At 44.0% G+C, this 27194-nt stretch overlaps 4 protein-coding genes across 13 annotated transcripts in view; 2 read left to right on the plus strand and 2 right to left on the minus strand.

The window, feature by feature from the left end:
• Positions 1 to 22164, minus strand: part of Rbp (RIM-binding protein) — a 28390-nt gene extending 6226 nt beyond the window's left edge. For 2 of the 10 annotated variants that reach the window (XM_017176136.3, XM_070286172.1), the window contains exons 1-17: positions 21792 to 22162; positions 14772 to 14940; positions 14602 to 14700; positions 14301 to 14540; positions 12706 to 12829; positions 12164 to 12636; positions 9907 to 10414; positions 9726 to 9837; positions 8945 to 9090; positions 8672 to 8872; positions 8227 to 8417; positions 6765 to 7446; positions 6435 to 6703; positions 5097 to 5177; positions 3541 to 4053; positions 2560 to 3003; positions 1731 to 2019 (exon numbers count right to left, since the gene is read on the minus strand). In XM_017176136.3, coding sequence (XP_017031625.3) covers positions 1731 to 2019; positions 2560 to 3003; positions 3541 to 4053; positions 5097 to 5177; positions 6435 to 6703; positions 6765 to 7446; positions 8227 to 8417; positions 8672 to 8872; positions 8945 to 9090; positions 9726 to 9837; positions 9907 to 10414; positions 12164 to 12636; positions 12706 to 12829; positions 14301 to 14540; positions 14602 to 14700; positions 14772 to 14940; positions 21792 to 21901 — 4651 coding nt within the window. In that variant the 5' untranslated portion in view covers positions 21902 to 22162. Of the gene's footprint in view, positions 1 to 1730; positions 2020 to 2401; positions 2498 to 2559; positions 3004 to 3540; positions 4054 to 5096; positions 5178 to 6434; positions 6704 to 6764; positions 7447 to 8226; positions 8418 to 8671; positions 8873 to 8944; positions 9124 to 9725; positions 9838 to 9906; positions 10445 to 12118; positions 12830 to 14300; positions 14541 to 14601; positions 14701 to 14771; positions 14941 to 21791 lie in introns of all 10 variants that reach the window. The other 8 variants (XM_070286165.1, XM_070286167.1, XM_070286168.1 and 5 more) reach the window with 8 other exon arrangements.
• h-cup (heineken-cup) lies at positions 12976 to 14219 on the plus strand. Its single transcript, XM_017176143.3, has one exon. It carries the CDS (start codon positions 13108 to 13110, stop codon positions 13900 to 13902), a length of 795 nt encoding a protein of 264 aa, XP_017031632.1. The 5' UTR covers positions 12976 to 13107; the 3' UTR covers positions 13903 to 14219.
• A 1162-nt stretch (positions 22165 to 23326) lies between the features above and the next one.
• On the minus strand, positions 23327 to 25370 carry Ccm3 (programmed cell death protein 10 Ccm3). The gene is made up of 5 exons (XM_017176365.3): positions 25074 to 25370; positions 24751 to 24928; positions 24535 to 24667; positions 24039 to 24203; positions 23327 to 23641 (listed from the first exon to the last, which is right to left on the minus strand). The coding sequence occupies exons 1-5, from the start codon at positions 25137 to 25139 to the stop codon at positions 23557 to 23559; spliced, it is 627 nt and encodes a 208-aa protein (XP_017031854.1). The 5' UTR covers positions 25140 to 25370; the 3' UTR covers positions 23327 to 23556.
• A 155-nt stretch (positions 25371 to 25525) lies between these two features.
• Positions 25526 to 26611, plus strand: LOC108080911 (copper homeostasis protein cutC homolog). Its single transcript, XM_017175815.3, has one exon. The coding sequence runs from the start codon at positions 25684 to 25686 to the stop codon at positions 26458 to 26460; it is 777 nt and encodes a 258-aa protein (XP_017031304.2). The 5' UTR covers positions 25526 to 25683; the 3' UTR covers positions 26461 to 26611.
• Positions 26612 to 27194: the final 583 nt, after the last annotated feature.

Raw genomic sequence — 27194 nt, forward strand, 5'->3', positions numbered from 1 at the left:
AAAACCAGAAGGAAAGAAGAAGTTCAACGGAAAAACGAACACAAAATCCAAAAATCAACGAGAGAAACAACGCTAAAAGAATAATATTGTTTCGAAAAGCAGATACTCGTACTCGTTTCAACGTTATCAGGGGTTTATTTGGGTATCACAGGGGTGTAAATAGCTTAGAAGTACCAGTACGTAGTTCCCTAGGTTTCCCCTCTAACCCGATCGGGTCAGTCTCGTCGTCTGTCGCAATCTCCGGCTGCAGCTGCTCCATCAGGGCATTTGGACACTACTTCTTTTTCGGTTCAAGACACATTCAGAGGACGACTTTGATTAAACTATGGCTCGGTGGTGATCAACTAGGCAATCAATTCATTCGGCAATCAGGTGCAAGTAACTCGTATCTTTAACGCAAGCAATTGCTTTGCTAAAAACCAAATAAAAACAAGTTACAAAACTCAAAACTAAGGAAAATGATAAACATTTCAGATGTAGTACTGTAGTAGTTGATAAACATGCAAGAGAGACCATCTAGAGTTTTACACGGCTAGAAAAAGGCACGCAAGACAAGAAGAGAGACAGAGTACCGAAAGAAACTGAATAAGATTGAAAACAGGAAATTGGAAAATCAAAATAAAGAACAGACAAGTTAAAGAAAGCTAAGTGAAGGCTTGTATATACAAAGGATTATCGATATGAGCATGAGTTCATGACTTTATACGGAAGTTTCCCCCCTTAGCTTCATTTTGAGCTCCATATTTCGGCGATAATGATTGAATTGATGTTAATGTGATCAATGCTTAAGTTAATAAGTTAGATTGTGTGTACAACAACAAGAACAACAACTATCTATGGTATATTTTTATTCGATTAGAATTATATTATATCATTGGAATCCAAACCAAAAAAAAAAAAAAAAGAATAACAGACCGTACAAAAAAATAAGCAAGAAGGAAATATATATATTTATATATGTATATATAAAGTTGGAAATATCGAACTGATTGGTGCTGGAAAATTATTGAATTTGTACAGAAACCAAATCGCATTAAAGATTTTAAGAAAATGGGAGAAAGGAGTTGTACAAAAGATCGTTCGGAATCGTAATGGAAATCAAATTAGCGGCGTTCAAAATCAGAATTCGTAAGTATATATTTAACTTGTTTTTTTGTTTCACTTTGAAATTTTTGCGATAGAGAGAGTTAAGACAGAAGGAGAGAAAGAGTGAAGATATATCTCTGTGTTCGCTGATCTGTAATATATATCGTTTTTGAATTAACTGAACGAAACGAACGAAAAACATCGGGTATCAGAACAGAAATGGATTGCTATAGAGTATAGGTATATATATATATTTTGTATATATTATCCCGCTTTTGGACTGGACTGGTGGACTGGTTTATGTAGTCTGGAAGAACCTGCGTAGTTATAGTTATTCATCTTATAAAGTGCTTTCGAGATTAGAGTATACATATGTTTGGTATTATTTTGTTGTATTGGCTTTCAGATTTTCTTTTTTGTTTGTCTTTTTTTTTTTTGCAAAACGAATCAACCGAAAAGAAACCGAAAACGGAAACGTGACGAAACGTAATGGTTCTTCGAATAGGATTTTTTTTTTCGTTCACTGCGCAATTCGAAAGTCGTAATTCGCCTCCAACTCAAACGGAAATCACGAAAGAAAACGTAACCGAAAAGGCGAAAATCTAAGAGGATCGGAAGCCTCGATCTTCACCAAGCCTACTTACTTTTCCCCGGCTGGCCGCGTCCGCCCATCCCTGGCATCATGTTGTCCCGCGGCGGCGGCGGCGGACCCCTCGCTCCCGGCCCCTGGCCGCGTCCCCGCTGGCTAAGGCCACCCCTTCCTGCCACTCCGCCCGGCCCCATCTGGTTGCTGTACTGGTCGGGCGCGTCCGCCAGGAAGTTCGACGGCACCAAGCCGCGCACGCCGTCCAGCTCGCCCATGTAGAAACCGTCTTCATCCATATCACCGTAAACGAGTATGATTTCGCCCGTCTTGAAACACAATTCCACTTGCTGTAAGTTGAAAGAAGATTAGTTATTATCATTTAAACGTCTCTTAGACCAAAATAACTCATCTAGAAATGAATGTTTTCATTAAATTGTCAAAGAATAGAGGTAGGTTTGTATCAAGACTACTAATACATCCCAAGTTATTGGACTAAGCTAATTAAATGTTATGGGAAGAGCTTATCTTTACTACTTTAAGCCACTTTAATCTAATATTTTATAATGGTTCTAAAGCAATCCTGAAGTGATTAAGTCCCCAAAATATTTGCTTTCTTTCTTCATATCAAATATTACGTATACGCAGTGTTGCTTTAATAAATCTTTCGACAAGCTACTAGCTGTGGTGAGCCTGATAATTTTAATATCCCATCATGGCAAAAGGACTCACTTCACTGGACTCGGGTGCCAGGACACTCTGGCTGAAGCCAGGCACTAAGTTGCCAAAAAAGCCGCCCATAAGGCCACCCGCCTGACTTTGCCGACGCTAAGGGGGAAATCATAATAGGAAAACAACAAACTCAAGAGTTCTCAATTAATCAAACCTACCTCGGCATCCACATTGGGACTCAGCTCCTGGGGATCGTAGTCGTAGAGAGCGATCATCCGCTTCACCGGCATGTTGGCGTAAATGTCGCCCCATCGGTCGCGGCTTACATTCCGCATGCTCTGCTGAGGTGCACCCTGGCCGGGCATCACCTGGGCGGTGCCGCCGACTCCCATGCCTCCGGCCACGCCCCCGGCTCCAACCACGCCTGTGCCCTGGCCCATGCCCTGGTTCATGCCTTGGTTCATGCCTTGGTTCATTCCCTGGTTCATGCCCTGGTTCATGCCTTGATTCATGTTCTGACCCATGGGACCGGTCATCTGGCCGCCGGCCGTCATGTTTGCGGTCGTATCCTCGACCTCGGAGACCATGTTGTGCGGCACGTAGCCCCGGCGACCGCGCAGCTCGCCCCAGTAGAACCCATCTGCATCCTTGTCGCCGTACACCTGTTGCGGACAATAGGGGAAGTACCCGGATGGGGCATACATTAGTGCTGTATCCGGCAATGATCGGTCAGAGGTGATAACAAGTATATAGTATCTTGTATATGTTAAGTGTCTTGTGTCTCGAGTGCATAACGCTAACTTAACGAGATTATTTAGGGAACTATTAGAAGAGAGAACAACGGCTACATAGTGGGTATAGATAGAGTACGGTATGGATGAATGGGGAGGGACAACTGGAGGGTATCTCTGAGCTGAATCTGAGTCTGACGATGTGGTTCAGTGAGTCAGTTGTGAGGGCGAAGGAAAAACATGCACCGATTCTTCATTCAATTAGCGCGTAACAAGCAAGCGCAGCCAATTCTGGACATCGGATTCGATCGCATCCAATTGCCTCCAATAAATGCCGCCTTCGATTCGGGTTCCGGGTGAAAGCTGATCCCAACGATGTTTCTGCTGCTTCTGCCGAGGCTGGAAAGTGTCTTGGTGGTTCTGTGTGGACTGGGTGTGATTAGGGTGGGACCGGATCAGCGAGCTTACCTTGATCGTGTCGCCCTCTTGGAAGGGCAGTTCTTCGTCGCAGCCGTCGGGATTGGGACTCATCGTGGAGGGGTCGTAGTCGAACATGGCCACAAAGTAGCGTGGCTTTTTCTGGGCCCCGGGCATCTGCTGCTGCTGGCCGGGAATTTGCTGACCCGCCTGCTGTCCCGGCTGCTGGCCGGGCATCATCTGTCCCTGCTGGCCCATTTGCTGCTGCTGCTGCTGGTTGAGCGGTCCTCGTGGTCCCATCATCTGTTGACCCGGCATCTGTCCCGGCATTTGACCTGGCATTTGACCTGGCATTTGACCTGGCATCTGTCCTGACATCTGACCCGGCATCTGCTGGCCCTGCATGTTCATCTGGCCCGGAACTGGTCCCCGGAAGCGTGCTCCTCCCATTTGACCCTGCGGTCCGTACTGTTGCTGTTGCTGCTGTTGGTTCTGTGGTCCCTGCGGCCTGCCAGGAATCGGGACCATGCCCCTCTGGCCTCCTGGAGCTCCCGGTTGGTAGCCCTGAACGGCGCCGATCGACGGATTTTCGAATCAAATTTGAACGAGTTTGAATTTAAAATTTGAAATTTTGTTAGCGTTAGTTTTTGAACTCTTTTGTTTTGTTTTATTTTTTATTTTTGGGAGTTGCAGTTCTTAATTGGTACTCTGTTTTTCATTCACATTGTCTTTAGAGAGGTTCTCGTTAGAGGTTAGCAAAAGTGGCAAGAGGCGTCTGCGTTTAGCTGGTTTACATTGGCGCTTCACTTTAGTAGGAAAGCATTGTGTATGTACTATGTGTATGTGGAGTGTGTGTGTGTGTGTTAATGGAGCATTACGATCTAAATACGCACAGGAACTGAAAAGCAAAAATATCTATAGTTGATAGTCGAGTAAGTACGAGAAGCTAGACGAGTATGTACGAGGGGTTGTTGTTTGGGAAGTAAGAAAGCACGGATTCGAGTTCGGAGTATCTTTTGGGAGGATATTGTATCTGGGTATCTCTGTAGCGGTATCTTCTAGTGGTTTATGTGGGTGTTTACACATGTTCTATGCGATTTCAAAGTTATATATCGAGTATTTTACATAGATCAATTGGAGAGTAAACGAGTTGGAGTTAGAGGTAGAGTCACAGGTTTGAAGAGCTCTAAGATAAGTACGTCGATCCTTTTAGGTATTACCCGGCCTATGTTTTACGTTCTCGAGTAATCATGCATTCACTAGCCCCACCTTCCCGATAGCACCTACCTACCCTAGAGACAATAAACATTTGCTAACAAAACAAAACAAAGGATCTAACGAAACTCAAGGCAAACGAATACTCAAGGCTTGTAAATACTTAAATTGTTTCGCTTTTTCAATATACAAGATCAATTATTATTTAGGCATCGAGTTAGCTATTCTACCTAAGGATTGCTAGCCAACTAACTTAAGATCTAGCTAAATACTTGTACGCAAAGTGTTACGGATTTTACAGATACTTATATTATTATTGTGTGGTGTGTGTGGCGAGGTGTGTTAGTCGTGTGTGTGGCAATATGCGAGAGAGATGTTGTGGGTAAACTTACATTCTGGTTCACTTGATTCTGTGTGGGTTTCGAGAAGAGGCCACCGAGCAGGCCACCTAACAAGCCGGAGCCTCCGTCGGGCTGTTTAGCGTTCGGATTTGGATTCGTTTTCGGTATTCGGTTTTTGGTTTCATATAATGAAAATGAATATGTACTTGTTTTCGTTTAGAATTGTTCGTTGCATTGCGTATTCCTTAAGATAATTGTGGCGGCGGAGGTAACTCCGCTCCATACTTAATTTAAAAAACTCTATTTGTAAATCTGAACAACTCAACATAGTTCAATATATTAGATTGATTTATCATTATTATTATTTCGGTAGTTGCTGCTGCAGTTCAAGACATGCTAATGTGTGAACTATACTCAAAACAACTAAAAACCCAAGAACCGAGGGAAATGATAAGATTCTAGCACAAGTTGCATGGCATATATCTGGCATATATGTATATATATATCTCGTTGACAAAACCGAAGAAGAAGGTAAGAAATTATTGAAAAGTAAAATAAAAATCAGGAGTAAGTAACTTTACATACATACAAGTTCTTTTTTGGGTGGGAGAAGGACTCAATTCAATTGCTTGGTTCTTATAACAAAGACCTGAGGAGTTCGCAGTTCTTTGACATGTGGATTTGACTTTTGTGTGAATTTTGTGCGATTGTTTCAATCATTTCTCTTTGTGTATGTATATAATTTATATAGTAGGTTCATTTGCAAAACATATCGACCGAAAGAAGAGGGAAAGTATTCAAAAATAAGAGCAGTCCAAAAAAGAGAGAAAGAGAGAACGTGTGTAGTAACAAAGACAATATAAAAAATAAGATGCGTAACGCTCATACATTTGGTATTCCGAATGCAGGCAATATTTAGGCGTTAAGCATCTTGTTATTTATATTCCCTTTAGTTGTAAGGAGAGGTAAATGTTAAAAATAAGAAACTCTTAAGGAGAGATATAGAACTGGAGAGACTTCGAAGGAAACGATGCAATGGGAAAGTTATATATATGAGGGACCGTGATTTCGGGTTTTCTGATTCAATCGTTGTGTCTGAGGGTGCGCGGGTTTACAAGCAGAGTTGGGTAGAATTTCTTTACATTTTCCGTTGGGTGAGTGGACAGTGTGATCGGGCGGATATGTTGGACTTGTCTACGGGAAACATAACTTATGTACATTCTTCGATAGAGAGTGAATGTCGGCTTCAAAGTTTTGAATATATAAAACAAACGGAATTTAGAGGAGTTCTCAAACCAATTGCATAGAAATAATAAAACGAACATTATTTACAGTGTTCACGCGGTCGGCGGCATCCCTCAAGGAGTCGCACCTTCGCCGGCCACTCACCTGGTGACCCGGTTGACCGGGCTGCGGCTGCATGCCCTGCTGCTGCATCTGGTTGGGATCGTATTGCCCATGCTGGTCCTGCTGCCCCATCATGTGTTGACCCTGCTGCTGGCCCTGCATCCCCGGCATTCCCGGCATACCCGGCTGACCGGGCATGCCGCCCATCTGCTGTTGCACCTGGCCCTGCATCCCGTGCGGACCCTGCGGCAGCTGCGGCCCCATGCCCATCTGATTTGGTCCCCGGCGGGCGATACTGTTGCGCACAGTATCTGCGGAAAATATCGAGAGATAATTACAATAAATATTAGTTATTTAAATACAGACACTCACTTGGTATCAAGATGGGCGCACTGTCGGCCGACTGGGAGTCGCGGGACTTGGTGCGGATGGTGACGGCGCGCGGATTGAAGACGCCCAGCTTGCCGATGTCGATGAGGGCGTGGTCACCGGTGGGCGAGTTGATATCGGTGACCTTCTTGCCATCGGCGTACACAGCATAGCCGGTTACTGGCCCCGTCGAGGTGGGCCTGTTAACCGGCTGCCATGTCACCAGAATGGTGCCGTCCTGCGGCCCGGCCTCCAGCTGGATCTCCTGCGGCGGATCGGGCAGACCCTTTGTGAGAGTACGGAAGTCGGCATAGGCCCCGGGCGCCTCCTCCTGACCGGGCCTGCCCGGCGTCTGTCCCACGTTGGCCGCGTGCTGGCCGACGGCCCGCAGGTGCTTGGCGCGCACGGTCACCCGGTATTGGGTGCTCGGCGCCAAGCCCGTGATCGTGTGCCTGTACATGCCCGGCTTGACGGTGCGCACCTCCACATTGTTCACACACACCACGTGCTGGTGGTTGGAGTTGGCCGGCAGCCAAGAGATGACCGCCGAGGAACACGTTATGTGCGAGGCGCGCACCGCCGAGGGGCCCAAGTGCGAGGTGTCCCGCCCAATGATCATGGTGCAGGCGGCATCCCTCGAGGTCTGCCGGTTCTGGGTTACGCTCCGCACGCTTATGCGATGCGGCTGCAGGTAATGAGAGAAAAATTAGTTAGTTCTTCACAATAAGGACTATTTGCAGGGAGAAGACATCTGTTTAAATCAAGAATAAGTATGCCGGATTCACACTGACGGGTGTCCAGGTGTTCTTCTTAAATTTTGCATGTCTTGAGTTGTTTTTAATTTAGTTGTTATCTTAAGATCAATCGGTTGATTTCGTAAAAACATTCATTTTTAATGAAACGTAAAAGAAAGTTATAATATTTAAATGTTTATGTTATTTCAATTGTTTGCAGTTGTCATTAAAAGATGTTTGAAAAACATTATTGGATTTGTTTTTAGCATACATAGGTAGGTGACCCATTTCGTGATGTTTTACTCTGTAAACACTTAATGGAAGTAAAAACTAATACAGATAGACCAATCAATCTTTAAGAAATTGTTCTTTTGTTTAAGTTCTTAAAATAGTGATTATAAGTATAGATTTAGTTAAGAGTGAGAATTGAAGTGAGACATATACTTTTTTAGTTGAAGATAGTCAAAAAATATAAAAAATGTATTTTAATAGATTATTCACATATAAATATGTTAGACAATAAAAATGGGACATATAATACTTGAAATTAACATGCAAACACGTAAGAAGATATGGGACTTTGTATGGAAATCAGAATAAATCATCTTGAAACAAGACACAGCGACCTTGTTCAAAGATGGTTCATTCCCAGCCAGGTGATCTTAGATCTTGGGGCTCTTTTCTTGATTTTAAAAAGGACAATTCTCTGGTGCATTGGAGACGCATCTCACCCGCGTGGAATCCACGCCCTCGATTAGTGCGCGTGTGCGTTCGTTGGCCTTCACGGTGACCTTGAGCACGCCGTCCACGTAGACGTGGTAGCTGTCGATGAGGTTGTAGCCCACTGGCTCCGGCGGCGACCAGCCAATGAGCACGCTCTTGTTCAGCTGCCGTTCCAGCGTCAAGTGCTTGGGTGCTGGAACTGCGGGGAGGAGCAAGAAGTGTGTCATTAGCCAGCTGAGTAATCCCTGGAAAACGGATCTGGACGCTGTGCATCTCGCTAGCACTAGCACGAGTCTACACACACTAAGCGGAAACACGAACGGGGGTCTAAGTCTACGTTGTGTGAATTATATATTTGCTCACATTCATGCCATGCACGGCGACGCGTTCGAGGATCGCCACAAAAATCAAAAGATTAAACATGAAAAGCGGCCTCATGGCTAGCATAGTTACCGTTGTCGCTGATGTCGTCCTGGTCGTGCTCCAGATCGGTGTGCGTCTCACTCAAACGTGCCAGGTCCTCGTGGGTGTGTGTGAGCAATGGGTTGTGCGGCGGCAAGGAGGGCAGCGACGTGGTGTCGCACTGCATCGACCCGTCCTCGGCGTCACGCAGCGTCGACAGCACCGCCTGGTGGAACTCCAACAGGTCGTCGCCTAGCAAATACGGCAAAGAAGGGGAATAGCAGTTAGCTTAGACTCTGGGAAAAAATTGCCCATGACACTCACCCACTAATCGCTGGACAAAGGAGGCGGGCACCAGGCCACGACGTCCGTCCAGCAGCTCTGCGTCCAAGTAGCCGCCCTGAGGCTCTCCGCTGGTCCACACCAGCAGATAGTCGCCGGCACACAGGGAGAGCTCGCCCTCAGCCTCCCTGCAAGGCATGGAAAGGAATTCATTATGAGCTCTGAAAATTAACAATTGGCGTAAATCGACGTATTCTGAATGTGTGATGAGAATGAGGATCCTACAATCGTTGCCAAGATTATTTAGAAGGGAAATTCTTAAGTTATTGAATAGCTTCTATTTAACTTCGCTTCTATTACTACAAATATAGCGTATACGACACGTGGTCTTCTTGTATTCAAAATCTCTGCAAGTGCTTTTATTGTTACTATTTACTTTTAATTAGTTAAAACAGAGGACTAGGGAATATCTTCCATTATACGCGGACATAACGTATACAACACGTTGACCAACGAATCTCAGGTATAAAAAATGTCTGCATACTTCTAGGCGCGGTCGTTATTGTATATGAAATAATAAGTCATCGAAGATAACATATATTTTCTTTTTAAATCTGGACTATATTTTTATAAAACGATATTTCTTTCCAAAGCAAAATATATATTTTATTAGTACAGGTTTATATATTATTATTATTTTTAAATGAATGAATTTATGGTGAGATGACAATGATTGATGATTGTTTGTTATACCAAAGATTTTGGTAGGTTTTAACGTAACCCTTTTCCAAAATATTTATAAATAAAAAAAATGCAAACTTACTCTGGAGGATCATAAGGAAAGCGAGCTATGAACACACAGCAGCGGCCCTTTCCTGGTATATCTAGCATGTCCACCTGCGGTTCGCTGGCTCCGTTCAAGCCATGATTGCGGGCTGATGGGATTACAATAAAGTAGTTAGTATAACCTCAATGAGATATCTCTAATCAAATCAACTACTCACTGTCCAGATCGAGGGCACCCAGTGCCAGACCGCCGCGGTTGTGCATCATCGATACGCTGAGGCCATCGGTAAACTCGTCCAATCCCCAGTTGCTGGGAGGGATCGGTGAGCAGGGCGAGCTGCGGTTGTAACGCGTCAACGGTATATCGATCTCGTCCAGCATCTTCATCTTCGAGGCCTGTCGCAAAGCGGCAGCCGTAAATGGATACGATGCACTGGAGGCGACGTCCAGGAAGGGCGGCGGTCCATAGGAGCTACCCAGCGCGCCGGCCGCTCCGCCGCTCAGGCCGTATAGCGAGGTGGCGCCCGTTATGCCGCCGGCACCAGGTCCGGCGCCCAGACCGGCCAAGCCGGTGGCACCCAGTAGGGTGCCGGTATCCAGCAGGCCCAGGTTGGCCATCGAGGGATGCGTCAGCGAGGAGCCGCCGGCGCCCAGGGCCGAGTAGCTGCTCGAGCCGGCGGGCGGCAGGTTATGCGAGTTGAGTGACAGGAGGGGCATGGTTGTGCTCTGCAAATTGTACAGTTGTATTGTTCCGCGCTTCTCGTTTCGATTTCGATTCGAATTCATTTCGATTTTGGTTTTTGGATTCGACGTGTGTGGTTTGTGTGTTCAATTTGGAATTTTCATTGTTTTTTGATAATATAGATTTTTTTTAATTTACAGGTGTGTTTATTGTGGTTGTTGTTGTTGGTTTTGTACAGGTGTAATTACACAAACACGGGATCAGACACACACACACACGGATACGGATGCAGACATACATATAGATCGATAACAAGGATTAATTGACATTTTACAGTTTGCGTCAATCGCAATCGGTGGAAAAGAAAGCGAGTCATCGTCGATAAAGAGAGAGAAAGAAAGGGAAGACAGAGAAAGAGCACATAAAACGGAAAGAGAGATCACAGATACACGTTTTTATTCGGCTGCTGCGAGCATCGATCGCGTCTAGAGAACATCCTTAAAATGATCTATGGTCTACGCATGATCTGAACTGAATTGAACTGAACGTGTTGAGCATGAGTTTCTGCAATGATCTGAAGCCGTTTCCAAGCGGGATTATGTGTGATTTGTGGCTGGCATCCAATCCATCAATCACCATCGAAAACGTCAATTAACAAGTAACGTAACAGCCTTCAAAAATGCAACTCTTTCAAACGATATACAAGTATGTATGCGAGGTATAAATGATGGTTAAAGAGTGAAAACTTTTTAGTTAGTGACAAACTTGGCTCAGTTGCTCACTCAATTGGTCAGTTGCTTTTACTTGTTCTTTTGGTCATTTGTAGACTTTATCATTGAAAAATTAAGCAACTGAACAACTGAACAGATGTGAACAACTATAGTGAACATGTTTACTTATTCACTGAAGTGAAAAATAGTTTATTATTTTGTCTGTATATGTCGCAAACGCATGAGTATGTGTGTACACTCAGATAAATATTAACTGAACTTTTATAAATATTTCATATATATAATAATATTTAAATGTAGACTTTAAATTTATTATATTTTTTTTTTTTATTTAATAATCATTGAACAAAAGGCCTTTCTTAGGTAATCAAAATTTACAACATAACAGATTTATAATTTTAAAAATTATTTAATCCTTTTAATAAGAAATTTCCTCTAAAGCCCAACAAATATTTTCTGAGCGTTGGTAATAGTTCTAAATTGAGTTTGCTTTGAATTTCATGAAAAATGATATATTTATTAATGTGGATTAAATGGGCGATATACATATCAAGGAGATTCTAAGTCTGATTCTTATACAGGTGATTAAGAAGAGAATTTGATGAAGTTTTCAATGAAACATGCTGCGAAAGCGATATAAATGATGCTACTTCAATGTCAACAGGCAACTGGAAATTAGGTACAAGTATTCACAACGATCTACTCTCTGAAATGGGTGTATGTTTGTGATTCGGTGGGTGTTTGTTGTACGTGGTGTGTGTGTGTGTGTGTGAATGCTTATTTTCAACAGTAATGAGACTACAACAGAACGCAATGCGGCCAGCGATCAGCGAACGAAAGCAGATGATCGCTATGGACACTATATAGAACAGTAAGTAAACGGATCGTAATCCTAATCGTAATTGCAATCGTAATATACATTATGCAAAGCTGCAAAGCTATAATAATGGCGGTGGCGTGGCGTGGGCCCAGCCGCTGTTGTTGGTAGTTCATTGCGATCGAAAATAGTTGGTTTACCTGACTTAATGCCGTCGGCATAGCCTTCATCGTGTGAATATTTACCGGCAGGGGTGGAATGCCAGTGATTCCACTCGTTCCGCTCAGCAGCTTCTCCACGGACGTCTGCCCGGCGCCATATTGCATTGATTGGATGGCATGGCTGCTCAGGCTCGAGGATATGCCGCTGATTGAGTTGGGCACCAGGGCCGATATGGATGTGAGGTGCCCGCCATGTCCCCCATGATGTCCGCTATGTCCGCCGTGCCCGCCATGCCCTCCGTGTCCGCCATGTCCGCCGCCACCGCCCACTCCTCCTCCAGCGGCGGCGGCGGCAACGGCAGCAGCGGTGGCCACGCTCTGCGAGCCAACGCTGGCGCCGCTCAAGCTGGTGCTGGCCCCGCCATTGGCCATCGTAGAGGCCAGCGATTGTGGAAGGCTTGAGTAGCCAGAGGACATGGCTGACATGGCACCTCCGCCGCCGCCACCGCTGCCTCCTAGCACAGCCCGTTTGTAACGGTTCAGTTCTTCTTCGAGTTCTGAAAGCGAGACCCGTTCATGCTCCGTCCGTGACTGGGGCTCTCCGGCGTAGCTTCCTCGGTACTCACCACTCTTTGATATGGTTCTAAATTCGCTATTTACCGTGCTCAACATGGAACTGGGCGGCAACGCTGACATGCTGGCGCTGGCCGAGGTGCGGGGCTGCTCCAACTCGGCCAGCACGCGATTATCCTGCAAGTGAAGAGAAAAGGCATTACTCAATAAATTGGGTACATCACAATAGCTCTAGGTAATCACTTTAAATATAAATATATAAAAATATAAGATTCCTTTTGAAGCCTTTCCTTATTATAAAAAAAAGACAAATCTGTCAAATGGTAATAGATTTGTTCCCTCATTTATTAGTGCTCGGTTCGTATCCCAACCTGACCAGGCATTAATTTTCTCTAGAAAAAGTTCTAAATTCAACGTAAGCGCTCCTAACAAACGCTCCTGAGCGTTTTGTAAGAATGAACCGTCTGATGAACACTGGACCCGAGGGCAGGCTGATCCGTAAGGCCAGGGGCTTGGCCTGTAGCTTGGACGATCTTATAGACAAGGCTGATGCGCTACTTCTGGAGGCTAAGAACGCGGACGAGGACATGATGAACTGCTACAATTTCCGCGACGAGAACCTGATGAAGCACCTGTCGGAGCACAATACCGACGAAGTGCAGATGCAGCTGTTGCGCGACAACGCTGAACTGAAGGCCACTGCCGAAGAGTTCCGTAGTGGCACCGAGCACATCATGGCCAAGTATCGGGAGCACTGCGATGGCGACATGTTCATTGACACCTACCATCTGCGGGAGCAGTATATGGCCGGCCTGGCGGGTATCGTTCAGCATCAGAACGAGCGCATCGAGCAGATGGCGGAAGTTATGAAAATGATTGTTGACCTGGAGGATCGTGCCTCTGACGGCAACCAGCAGGTTATTCGCCAGCTGTCAGTGGAGAACGAGCAGATGCGCCGCCAGCTGCAGATCAACTGCGGAGACCCGCTTTTTCGCCAGGGATCCCTCGGCTCCAGCGAGAGCAGCACCCAGTTCGAGCTGAGCCTGTCTTCCGACCCAGACGCCTCCGGGGCAAGCAGCCTGGACAGCTTGGAAAGTTTCATCTCTTGCCTCTCGACAACGGCCAATGGCGAACTGGATTCCGACAACTCCTCCGGACGATCAGAAGTGAGCCAGCTGGAGGTCAGCCGCCTTATCGATGAGGCTCTAGCCGAGAGCTTCACGGAGCCATCGTCCAGTCAGGCCGAGTAGAGAAACCAAACAGGACTTGATCCTGTTACAACACGGATTTTTCAACACTGATTCTACAACACTTATCTTGCAACTTCACTATCATTTTGTAATACAATTCGAAAAGGTTATAACTCGGGATGGCGATCCGTTTCTCCCTTAGCTGCACAAGGGGAGTCCAACGTATTCCCATCCCGAAATGTAACTTTTTCGAATATGTACTAACAGTATTTAACAACTTTTATCTACATAGATGATTAATTATTCGCTGAGACATTTTTTTGCTGTTTGTAACACCTTTTTACTCTAGTTAATTGCTTCATAAAGTTTTACACCCACGTTTCTGTGTTTGTTTTGCTTTTTTTAACTAACCAATTTAATAATATTGTACAAAAAAGTTAAAAGTTACAGCTTCTTACCTGCTCTATCTTTGCCATTATGATATCAATCTCGGAGCCTTGGTCCTGGTGACTGATTGTCGGTGCCCAAGTGACGGTGGATCCGCTGGCCGATGTGGGAATAGTTGCGCCGGCGCCAGTCGCTCCACTGGCGGCCATTCCGGTGTGACCACCAGAAGACACCGAGCGCGCCGCCTTGGCCTTCAGTGCCGAGGTCAGTTCAATTTGCAGCTCCTCGCAGCGCACATTTTCCAGCGCAACCTAAAACAAGGCAAGGATAAGTGGGATGCAGGAATAACCGCAGTGCTTTGATGCCACCTACCTTCTTCTCCAGTTCCCGGGCTCTCGACTGCAGATTCTCCACCGCCTCGGCATCGGGACGTGCGCTTCCGCTTAGATTGCGTATTTGTGCCAGGGTTTCCTGAGAAAGAGAATTAAGAATAAGAAAATTTTCGAAATTTTAAAATGATGCAAGTAGGTTCCCACACTCACCTGATGCGCCCGTTCGATCTCTGTGCGTCGCATCTCCGCATCGCGCAGCTGCAGACTGAGGGAGTCCAGCATTCCGTTGGGGGCGCTGCCAGCGGCCACGGCAGCGGCCGCCGACTGATGATGGTGCATCGACTCGTACGGCATGCTGTGGTGGCTGCCCCTTGGACGACTGCAATGAAGGGAGACAAAAAGGATAATCGCACATCAGAAGGGGGCTCGCAACGCACATAAATCTTTGGCAACTCGAGTTGGGCTCAAGTGGAGCCAACTCCGCTTGGCTCCTAAAAATAGTTATTGCTTTTATTATCCTCGCACTCCGTCCGGACCTCTTCTTATTTATTCATGGGCCTGGCGACTGTGGAAATAGGTCAGCTGTCGGGCTTCTGGCCACCAGCGGCACGGCACAGCACGCACGTGTCGCTCGAGGCGGGTCAGTGCGGTGTGGCGAACTTTGAACTTTGGGTTAATTGCCAGCCTGACCGTATTTATCCATGTCCATGCACAGCCTACGACGTTGAGATTGGCCTGGCTGCTACACATTTGAATATCTCTCGCTGGCAGCTATGCAATCTCTCTTAGAGGCTACCGTGACTGCCCATTGCTGGAAGCTTTGTCAGCAGTTTAATTAAGGTGCTTAGTTCAATCAATGCTGATAAACTATTACCTAATAATTGCCTAAGAGCAGTATGGAATAAACACATGTATACTATTAAGCGCTTCAATTGAAAATGAACTAAGCGTTACGCATACGCCACATTACGCATACGCTGAGACAAGGGAAGGCGCCTCTTTGTCTAGACGGCGGCAAAGACAGATGCACCCTCATATTTATCAGTATTGATTCATCCGGAATCAACGGATTCCCTTTTTCACTTCTTTTTTCCAAACGAAACTTTAATGCAGGATATACCAAACATGAATTCAATTTAGCGGAGCCTGCGCCACATCGATAAATGCTTATTAATACATCAAAGCTTCCAGTCACCCACTGCACCACCCACTGCACCGCCTACTCCATCGCCACCCACTCGATGGGCCGTCAATGCCAGTGCTTATGTGGACCGTTGACATTTAAAAGCTATGACAGGGTTTATCCTGTGCCAATGATGATGCTGCTGCTGCTCCTGATGCTGTTGATGTTGCTTACTGTTGTGGTGAAGACCCGCCCCTAAATGGGCGATTGCATGACAACATCTGGCCGGAGCCAGGCGGAAGTCTTTGGCATTTTGCAAAACGCCCTTCTGGTTCTGCCCACTGCACAATTTTTATTGGAAACTTCAAAACGGTGAGTGAGTACCTTGTAATGGTTGTAAAAACCAGAAGGTGAGCTGGCTGAGATCATAAAGTTTGAAAGAACTCAGTGCATAAGCTTGATTTATAAACAATTTTTATAATTAAATTGCTTCAATTTAAAGAGACATTTGAGCTCTCGTTGTCTTAAATAATTTTTAACTAATATCCCTTAATATATAACATCACAAGTTATGGAGAAGAAATAACTGTTGTAACTGCCGCCAATGTAATTCTACAAAATCTAATGTTATTTCTCAACAAGTTAAACCACTTTCACTGCGTGTTTCCAGGTAGGCGCCAGTAATCAGGGTAATTAACTCATTAATTGCGCGATTTCTTGCGTTTCACTTATTGCCCATTGCTCTATACTACACTTTATATGTAAATCGTAAATGTTAAGTACACACTGACACAACTGCAGTGCAGCTCGGCTAGGCTGTGAATGTGAGTGGGAAATGGAAAATGGGAAATGCCAAGTGAGAAAGGCGAAAGGCGATGGCAAAAGCACAGCCACTAGTTGCTGTTATGCACAGTTTGGGTGTATGTGTGAGGGTTACAACTGCAACAACAACAAGAATAATAACAACGCTAAGCACGTTCGCCCTACTACTGTTACTGTTACTTTGCCGCTGTTAATGGCTTCCAGCTTTTATGTGGGCGACAGAGACAGCAGTCCGGGACTGTGCGAGAGAGTCGGTTATACGGTGGCCTGTGAGCGAGTCAGAGAGAAAATGTCCCTTTTTCAGAGAGGGAGAGACCTAGAGAATGCTAGAATTGGCGCATGTGCAAGGACTTCCGAAAGTTAACAGAGCCTGGCACTGTAAAGCCTTGCTGTAATGTTGGCTAACGGCAAATGTGCCAATGTTTGCTGTGTGTGCGCGTGTGGGTGTGCGTGTGTGGGTGTACATGTGGGCCGCAGGATTTTTTAATTATGATGAAGCGCATTGCAAGCATTTCGCAATTGAAGTAGATGTGGGCGAAAGGCCTTTGTTGTTGATGTGAGTTGTGAAAGTACACAGAAAACGAAGCACAAAGGTAACTTTAAGACTTAATAAACATAAGCTTCAATTTGGGTATAACCTAACCTTCTAACGGCTTATTAAACGAAAGTCATTGCTCCCTTAATCATTTAAAGTCATAATTCTTAAGAACTGTTGTATAAAATAATCAAAAACTTCTTGAGTCTAATTTAATGATTACATAAAATGGAAGTTTAATTTGGTTTTCTTTTTTGTCGGTAAATTAATCAGGTAAAAGGCACTGTAAAGCGAAAATGGTTAAGTTGGCCACAAGTCTCCCAGTTAGTCTTCTTGATTAGCTGACAATTCATTTCGAAAACTTAAAAAACGAAAACAATAAAGCAATAAATTTTTACAATTAAAAAACACGTATGAATGAACAATTTCATATTTAATTTTAAATTTATAATACGATTGCATGAGCTTCTTCAGAGTTTTCCCCCAGTGCACATATGCGGCAGTGCTTTTCTTATATTCGCTGTGTCCTTTGTCCGGCAGTTGCCTTAGATTGCTATCCGGCCGCTGTCATTTCCTTGTTTGTCTTTAAACACAACAGCAGCCATAGCCACTTGCCGTTCCCACTCCCGCTCCCTCTACCGTTCATCCTGTCCTGTCCTGGCTTAAGCCTCCGTTGCCCAACCATAGCTAGTGTCTGTCTGTGCCTGTCGGTGACTATTTTCAGCGCCCCACTGCTTGCCGCACACTTTCGGGGGCTTGAGCAGTGCTTGGCACCATTTATCTCCACACACATATTCCGCACCCGCATACATACCCCCAAGACATGCACGCATACAGCAAAAGGAGCCTACGTCACGGGCGACTTGTTTGCCAGCCTCTCAAACACGGTGGAAAAATGTTATAGCAACCGTCAATTAATTACGCTTCGGTCGAAGGTCTCCCTTGTCAAACCATTAATATGCCAGACGAATGAAATTTGATTATCCAAATGTCCTTTAATTGGGATCATTATTTACAATATTTGATTAAAAACGAAATTCTTTTTAAATTCTTCAGATTATTAAAAAATGGATATCGGAGACACATGCAAAGTTCATGAAATGAACAATTATCTTGGTATTTTACTTCGAAAAACTTGTTCCTTATTTAAAAATTAAAATTTAAATAAAATAATGCAAAATATCCGTTTTCTGAGTGTCACCAAAAACTAAACATAATCTTGCCTCTACATATGAATTTTTTTGTTAATGTATATAACTCCTTCTGATTTACAATTAAACATTTAACGCAGTCTCAGTGCGTACTTCTAGGAAGAGGACACATCGACGTCTGTCTTCGCTGTGCGGCGGCTTGAAATTTTAATGAGTTCTTAAAGCGCAGATTAGCCTGAGCCGTAGAATGTGCACCAGGCAACCAGCCTCTCAGGAGGCCCACCAGTTCCATGAAACCACCAGAAACTGGGTTGCGGCCTGGCGCTGCTTTACACTCTATTAACCCACATTTTGGCCAAAGTCGTTGCGGCCATCGGAGTAAATTAAATGGAAAATTCCCATTCATTCTGGCCGGAGCCACGTTATCTAACAGGGAGATGGATAGGGGGAGGAGGCGTCACCTCGATATCTTCATTTCAGCACAACGTGGCGTATGCGTAACCGTATTTCAATATATATACAAGTGCCAGGCCACATAGTGAAATATATAAAAAGTCGTAATTAAAACAATATTCTGTAACTTTCGGTGGTTAAAATAATCTGGAAAGAAGTAAGAGGAGACGGTATGACGGAGTCCCTCCAAACTTTTGGTGGCAAAACAAACTACGGCAAACTAATTTAAAAACTTTGTAGCTTTTTTTCTTTCGTTTTTGGCGCTTCAACTTTAATTTACTCCAAAATAAAGTTGCCACAGAAGCGGGAAAAGACCAAAACAGAAAAGTTGAGACTGAAAAATGGCAATTTCCAAGCTGGTGTCCAATGTTGACTGAATGGCTGGCAGGGAAAAGCAATTAATTAGCATATGGCGCCTGTTGAAAAATGGAAAAATAGCCAGTTCGAAGCGAATGTTTACTGCATACTTCCCGGCAAAGATCAGGGAATGTTTAAAAGCCCATTTCCCTGTGATGGCCTAATGAGCTGACGCTCAATTAATTGAATGCTCACACACTTGACACAAGCACATTACCATGAAGTGCTCCTAATTGCGGCAATTACAGCCTAGCCTGATGGCATTGCCAACAATTACATGCATAAATAGTTCAAGTGCTCGAGCCCCGAGTTCTAAAAACAAAACGCGCACTGGAAACCGGAGCAGAAACTTTTTAAAGTCAAGCAATTACATTTAAGATGTTGGAAAAGTTCATTATCCTGCTGATGGTTTGACCTCAATCGCAGAGCCAAGGAAAAAGCGGAACCAGAACACGAGCACAAAAACTATCTCGCCTATTTATAGTTATAGCGACACACACACACAGAGAAACAGGCAGGGGCACACGAATTTCGTCGCTTCTGGCGCACAAAATACTATAGAAAAATCGTAGCATAGTTATGGGGAGCATGGTGATGGAGGATGGTGGCAAAATGGTGCTTCCCTGCCTGCGGAAATCTCATGCGGCCACTCAACCATGGTCGCAGCTTGGCTGGCAGCCCAGCATATAAATTATTGAATGATTGCCAGATGTCAAAATTGGCCAACGACGACGATTAATCCTGCGCGAAACTGAAACTAAATTGTATTGGTTTTTTCTTTTCAATAAAAAGAGAATCGCCTTTCGTGACATTTTTTCCAAGTTTTTAGCAAACAAGAATTACAAAGACAAAAATGTAATGTAACTTATCCTTTCAAAGTTTTAACAAAATCACGCATACGACACGTGGGTCCGGTTGTTTTGCTTAGCTCTTGTTGACTACAACAACTCCTGTAGGTTAAATCAGTGTTAAGTAAAAGTTATTAGGATCTTTCGCAGCTAAATCATTTCATAAAACACAGAAAATATTTGCATGTGGCTGAATAAGCTACATTATCGTTATCGATTGGGTTAGCTCTGAGCGCGTGACTTTAGATCATTGCTGAAAGCATTCCAATAAATACATAAATATAAAAAAAAAAAAACGAAATAAAAAGAATTGAAATCGTATCTTTGTATCTTTGATTTTATGTAAGCATTAATGCTTTAAATTTAATGTTTCAAAACAATAGGAAAGCTTAACCCTTGCATCTTTGAAAGATAATTTTTGACAAGAACAAAGGACTATATCCGCTAATTCCAATACGAAAACTTGTGTAAAAATGTATATCATATTAGTTTTTGAACACATTTGCTTAAAACTCGTAAAAATGTAGATTTTTACACGTCGATCAGGAGAAAAAATTCTAAACTCCAAGGGTATACAAACTACTGCTCTTCAAAACTGATGTATGTATAAATAGCTTCCTTTCTGGTTATCGATCGTCGTTGTCCTGAGTGAGTACCCTGGCTTCCGGCGCGTGACTTTAGATCATTGCAGCGGAAACTGAGAGCAGCGCCCATAAATATAAACAGAGTGCGTGGGAAGGGGGACAACAACAAAGAGCCGAAATAAAACGTCAACGGGATTCAATCAGTGGCAGAAGGGGGAAATTTCTGATACTTGAGGGGGCCACGAGGCTGTTAGGCCCAAGTTTACGGGCAACATTTACACCTACACCTACTCCGAAGCGGGCCGGAGAAGAGGAAGGTAAGCTGCGGGTGTGTGTATGTAATACATATCCGTGTTACGCACGCAGCAGCAAACAACTTTAACACTGTTGTTGCGCAGGCTGAGGCAAGTGTCAAAACCGCCCCCAGAGCCTAAAGTGGGACTTTTCGTTTGCCGTTACTGCTGCGGCCGCTCCTGCCTCTTCTTCTCGCTCTGCTGCTGCTGCTGCTGCTGGAAGCTTATGAATATGAAACGTTCACATACACACACATGCGACACATGCTTCTGCTCCTGCCGTTATGGCATTTGCATTGGTAGTCGTGCTCTGCTCCAGTTTCGCTGGCCATTTACATCTACTTACTTGCCTCTCGCTCTTTGCCTTTCTCTCTCTATATCTTGCTCTCGCTCTCTCTGTGTGTGGGTGGGTATGTGTGTGTGCGCGCCGTTTTTCGCTAAGCTGCACTTTGACTTGATTTACTTAGCTTTTCGTATGTTTTATATTATTTATATTAAGCACCATTTTTCGTTTTCATTCAACGTTTCGATCACACTGGTTTTCCTGAGAAATTACTCGCATTTGCATATTGTATGATTGTACATTTCCATACACATGTATGTATGTATGAATGTACATGCCCCTGTGTGCGTGCGTGTATTGGAGAGTGTAATTTTACGTTGCCTGCTCTTTTTTTTTTTCTTACACTTTTACTTTTCACTGCCCCACCATTTTCCGGAATGCGACTATTTTCCGCACTCAGCAGCACTTGGCCTTTTCACTGCACTCGCGATTTTCATTATCGGTTTCATCGAACTAAATGAAAATTTTCACGCAGCAGCAAAAACATTTGGTGTAGAGCGAAATTTTCGTTAGCTCGCTGCTCGCTCGCATAACGGTTCTTTTTTTTCGGGAGCAGTGCGAAAAAAGTTTCTGCCCCCCGATTTATACACTTTTTCTCTTAGATGTCGATTTTGGTTTCATTTTCATTTTCTTTTTCGATATTTTCTTTTTGGTTTTAACACATTCAAGCACTTGTATTTATTTTTATTTATTTTTGATGGGTTAACAACGGGATGCGAACCTTTTTTGCTGCTTGTGCTTCTTGCTCGCTGCTGCTGCTGGTAGTGCTGCTTTTTCAGGTCGCCTGTTTTCCTCTTCCACGTTTGCGCTGGGAAATTCACATAAATGCATAGAGTTTACACTAGGCTACGAGTTGTACATAATATCCGAAAATGCGATTAGACTAATAGCACAGCGCGATCTCCGTTTTGGCAGCTACTAATATAGAAAAAAACTATGCCTAGATGGCCACTTTTTGTGGGTAGCAGTTGGCTTTCAGTGCGAAAACCAAAAAGTGGGTCATCTCGGTCGCGCTGCTCGGCTGGTTTGTACTCTGATTTCTGCCCAACTGCCTGCCTGGTCCGTGCTCAGTGTGCCAGAGTGGCCCAGTGCCCAGTGCCAGTGCCAGCAGTGCCCAGAGTACGGGGAATCGATTTTTCTTCTGTCAAATGACACTGAAAAACGGGCAATTTTCTCCCGCTTTGGTACGCTCTTTTGGGGTTGAAAGTGTACAAGTTGCTCTTACCTTTACTATCACTGTTGTTGCTGCTGCTGCTGTTGGCGGTTAACACTGGCCAGCCCTGTTAACCTTTTACAGGGAGAACTCCTCAGATTTAATGAGTTGTTGAAGGAATCTCTAGGGATTTATCCTTAAAAGTCAAGTTCTGGTTTATGTATGTATGAAATGGTTTATTTATACCCACCAAGAAATCGGGAATGGAACATATTATGGGTTTATGTTGATGTTGTATCCCAACTATCCCAATGTGAAATCATTGCCTACTTTTTAGAGTTGTTGAAGAGATTAATTGAGGGCCATATTTAAGTTTTACATTTACATATTTAATAAAAGCGTAAAATAAACCCTTGATTTATTTTAGCCAGACCTTATCTCGTTCCCTGTATTTTCTCCATGATAATGATAATAAGCATTAAAATAAGGGAAAGACATTTGTTCAGTTTGGAATATAAATACATTTATTTGTCGTTTTTGTTTTCGCTATGACTACATTATGAGTTGTTCCTCCATTTTTTTTTTTGTTTTGCGTTTGTTTTTCATGTAACATTTTTTAAATAAAATAATTTCTTTATCCATCCTGTTGATAGTGCTGTCGGCTACTAATGTCTTTCGCATCCGCATTTTCAAATCGAACATATCATTAAGTAAATGATTATTATGTATAGTTCATTTTTGTATTTTCAAACTCTAACAATTAAAAACAGTTAAAAATTCAAGTGTCTTCCGTTTTCTCCCTTTTGTTTTTTTGTTTCCTTTTTTTGTTTTTGTTCTTCCCATAGTACATACATATACATTTCCTGTTTTTCTCATTTTTTCACTAATTTTAATTTTATTCGTAGTCGCTTTCTCCTAAACAAAAACAAACTAGCCGATGGTTGTGTCGTTAACAGAAAAAGAATGAATTATTTACAATAAATTGTAAACAAAAAAGAAACACTCGCACACGCATCGTCTCTCTTTTTCAAATAGTTGCTCAATAGTTAATTACAATGTTTTAGGCTTTGCTAAATTTAGTGTCCGATTATCTGTAATATATATATGATGTACATTAGGCCTATTTATTTATGTAGTTACAACAGATTTTTCATTTGCGTTCAAACATTTCAACTTGGGCGTTTTTAGTCGGGCGATTTTCGTTATTGAAGTAAGTGTTCTCTCTTGGTTTTTATATGATTTTTGTTGTGTGTGGTGTGCTTGTGGTTAAATGGTTATTTAAAAATAAAATTAAAATGCCACTAAATTTGCCATAATTAAATGGTTTAATTTCCTACTCGCATTTACTCTTAACTGTCAGCATTATTTGATTCGTTTGCCGTATTAGAAAAAGTGCACTTATGAATACTGCATTCGGTCTGGAAATAGAGGCAAATTAAGTAGAAATCGATTAGTCGCTGGATTACTTCGGATTTGTTGCTGAAAACTTTGTAAATTATTTATAGAAATCGCCGTCGATAAGCGAAAAGGTCAAATATAATGAGAGACTTAAAAATCGAAGCCAAAACGGGGCAATTTGTGCGATTTACAATTTAAAATAACCACCGCCCCCGACCCCAAACTAATGCTCCGGCGCAAAATGATAAACCAAACAATGCCCGGAACGCCAATGGCATGACATCATGCGCTTTGGTTGGCCAGAAACGATAAGAAACCAGATATGAGCCGATTAAAGAAACCGGCTATCACGGGCGTCGACTCATATCGTATGATAACACCCAATGTAAATAGTAAATAGTAAATATAGATACTCACTGTCCTTCTTTGAAGTACTCCTTCAGCGTTGTGCTGAACTTCTTGGAATATTTGACAAACTCCTTCTTCCGCTGCTCCACAGCCTGCTTGCCCGTAACGCCCGGTATGAACGAGCCGATCTCGTTGACCACATCGAGCAGTTTCTTTATGGCGCTGGCGATTTCCCTGCAAACGTTTTAGAAATTTTTGTGAATATGTTGATGAGAACATTTAACTGGCTTTTATAACTCGAGGAACAAATTAGGTGGAATGGGAATATAAGGTTGCATTAATACAGAGTAAGCCTCTAATTTGTTTATACTTTCTAGATTAGAATTTGCCATTTCTTAGGGCTAAACAATTAATGATCATATACAAAGATATTTCTTCAAGAAAGTTAAGCAAATATATCAAAATATAACATTATTTTTAGAAAGTTTAAAGGAAAATATTTACCAGCCTAATGCCACCATTTCTTGAGTTATAGAAACCACCTCAATTTTAATGTTCGACTTACTTAATAGTCTCCAGGAAAGTCTTCCTGTCGTTTATCTCATCGGGGATGCGGCTGAGGATCACCTTCAGGGCCACGGACTTGCGGTTGAGCTCTTGGAAAGGCTCCTCGGTGCGCGTCAAGCGGTATTCATTTACTGCCAAGCAAAGGAAAATGGTGAGAGCTGAGAAACACAATAGAGCTAGATGCTGCTGCGTTGGCGTCGCCGCCGCTACTTACGGTCCGCTTCCGTAATGTTGCCCTGCAACCGGAGCACGGCCTCGTTCAGGTTGACATTTAGATCGGCCCGCCGCACGATCGTGGCCACGAGGTCGTAGCAGAAGCCCGGATTGTTCTGCTCAGACTTGAGAATGGCCGAGCGCAGAGACTGGGCAGCGCCGACGTCGCGTCGCTCGAGCTGCAAGCAATAAGCAATTACAAACGTTTGTACGTTGGCACTTGGGTTTACGCAACAGAAACCACAGCCACGGAATCTGGCGGAGCTGAAGGGCTCGCGCTCGGGCTCGGGCTGGGGGCTGGCCCATCTGGGCACTTACACTTACCTGTGAGAAAATAGGCCGCAGTATGACGGGCAGAACAAGAGACGAGGTTGGCTCGCCCATGGTCATTTCTAGGTAACTCCGAATGCGCTCGGTTTGGCTGCAACGTTGCTGTCCTACTGCCGTTGCCTAGATCGCCTGGCGCATGCTGCACTTACACGTCCACTTCCGCCTTCCGTCCGATGCTCCGCTGTCTCGGCACGCACTCGCACAAGCCTCGCAAATCAAATTAAAAAATTAAAAAAATTGTGTTCACAACAAAACCAGCACATCACAAATCTCAACGCCAGAGTGGACAGGCCTAGTTACGGTGTAAATACCAGAAATGGATTGGTTTTCCTTGAACACTCGGTCACACTGTCGAGATGCGTTGGCAATAAATTTGTAATTTTATGTTTCGTTTATTTATTACTATATTGTTTCATACTTAGTTTCTGTGGCAGCTTTAGGAAATTAAAATGCTTATCAATTATTTATAATTGATTTTAATTATATTGGTATTCCAAAAATATTAAATTAAAAATACGCAAAAATCGTTTATCGAAGTATCGAAACAGCTGACTGTACGTTTGTTTATTATTGTTTATCAATTGGTTTATCACTGATAAGCGAAATGACCAGCCACGATATCAAGCTGGAGGTCTGTGTGGACTCCATACGGTCTGCTTTCGCCGCCGTTGCCGGCGGAGCTTCCCGCATCGAACTCTGCTCGGCGCTGAGCGAAGGCGGCCTGACTCCCAGCGTTGGCACCCTGAAGACCCTCAAGGAGTCCATCGCACTGCCCGTTTATTGCATGCTGAGGCCGCGCCGTGGAACTGACTTCGTCTACAGCGACGAGGAGATGTGCGCCGTGCTGACCGACATGGATCTGCTGCGCCAGAACGGCGCGGACGGCTTTGTGTTCGGATCACTTAATCCGGATCGCACCATCAACGTGGACCAGTGCCGGCATGTGATGCTGCAGTCGGAGGGCCTCCCGGTGACCTTTCATCGAGCCTTTGACCTCACCGATCAGAAGCGAATGCAGGAGAACGTCCAGCTGTTGCGGGAGCTGGGCTTCAAGCGGCTGCTGAGCAGCGGATTCCGTCCCTCGGCAGCCGAAGGTCTCGATAACCTGGCCCAGCTGATAGCCAAGCACCACAGGGACTTCATAGTTATGCCCGGTGCCGGAATCAAAGTGTCCAACCTGGAGGAGATCCTCACGGTGAGCCGCTGCATGGAGTTTCATGCCTCCGCCATGGACACGGCTGGCGAGGACTACGTGGCCCCCACCACCCAGATGGAGTGCGATGTGACCATGGGCAAGCAAGACATTGATCCGTATTACGGAACTAATGCAAATGTTGTCCGCAAAATGGTAACTATCGCAAGCGCAATGAGCTGCCGCTGACGATTCTAGTTCTTACGTACACCTAAGCCACACTTTTATTCCTTGACTCTGACAGTATAAGTAGTTTCTAGCCGTTGTTACCACTTAAAGTAGTCCTTTCCCAAAAATTCCAAACAAAATTAATAAAACAAAAAATATATTTCGGTCCAGACTTCACCCCTCAATCATGATTTCCGAAAGAAAAGAGGCGTCATTTAACCAGCACTTGGACAGCGTGGAAAATGTATTGCACACGATGGAGCACTACAGTCTTAAGCTGAATGACCAGATTGGCGACCTTAAGAAATTGGTGGCCACCAACCGAAGAGTAATTACCAGGCTTAAGGAAAACGAGCAACGCATAAAGTTACTTCTGGAAGATTCCCCTAATTCCCTTGATAATCAAGTGGGGCCTGGGAAGGAAGTGCTTAGCCTGTGGAATTATGTTGAGAAGGACCAAGAACCTGTTATTTGCCATATGCACAGGAATTGCAAGGTGACCAAAATTCGGGAGATAAGTTGGACGCATTGTAAATCCTTGACAAATGACATGTTAACCAAAGAAGTGCAGCAGAATAAGCCGTACAAAAAGTCGAAAATGGTTGATCTTCGAGAACGCGGTGGTCTTAATCGACAGGTGTCTTTTGACCTCAGTCAGCACCAGGCTCTAATTTATAAAGGTAAAGGTTGACCACATAGCAGACCATTTTCTTATCAAATCTACGGATTATTTCAGCAAATTGTATTGTGAAGAT

This window comes from Drosophila kikkawai, chromosome 3R (genome assembly GCF_030179895.1).
Source record: "Drosophila kikkawai strain 14028-0561.14 chromosome 3R, DkikHiC1v2, whole genome shotgun sequence".
Lineage (NCBI taxonomy): Eukaryota > Metazoa > Arthropoda > Insecta > Diptera > Drosophilidae > Drosophila > Drosophila kikkawai.

What these genes read in the sequence shown, in the direction of transcription:
- Ccm3 (XM_017176365.3), bottom strand. Translation starts at nt 25,139, where the DNA reads ATGACCATGGGCGAGCCAACCTCGTCTCTTGTTCTGCCCGTCATACTG. An exon ending in ACTTTCCTGGAGACTATTAA is followed by an intron (nt 24,204 to 24,534) that starts GTAAGTCGAACA and finishes AAACGTTTGCAG; the next exon opens with GGAAATCGCCAGCGCCATAA. An exon ending in GAGTACTTCAAAGAAGGACA is followed by an intron (nt 23,642 to 24,038) that starts GTGAGTATCTAT and finishes CTCTATTTCCAG; the next exon opens with ACCGAATGCAGTATTCATAA.
- h-cup (XM_017176143.3), top strand. Translation starts at nt 13,108, where the DNA reads ATGAACCGTCTGATGAACACTGGACCCGAGGGCAGGCTGATCCGTAAG.
- LOC108080911 (XM_017175815.3), top strand. Translation starts at nt 25,684, where the DNA reads ATGACCAGCCACGATATCAAGCTGGAGGTCTGTGTGGACTCCATACGG.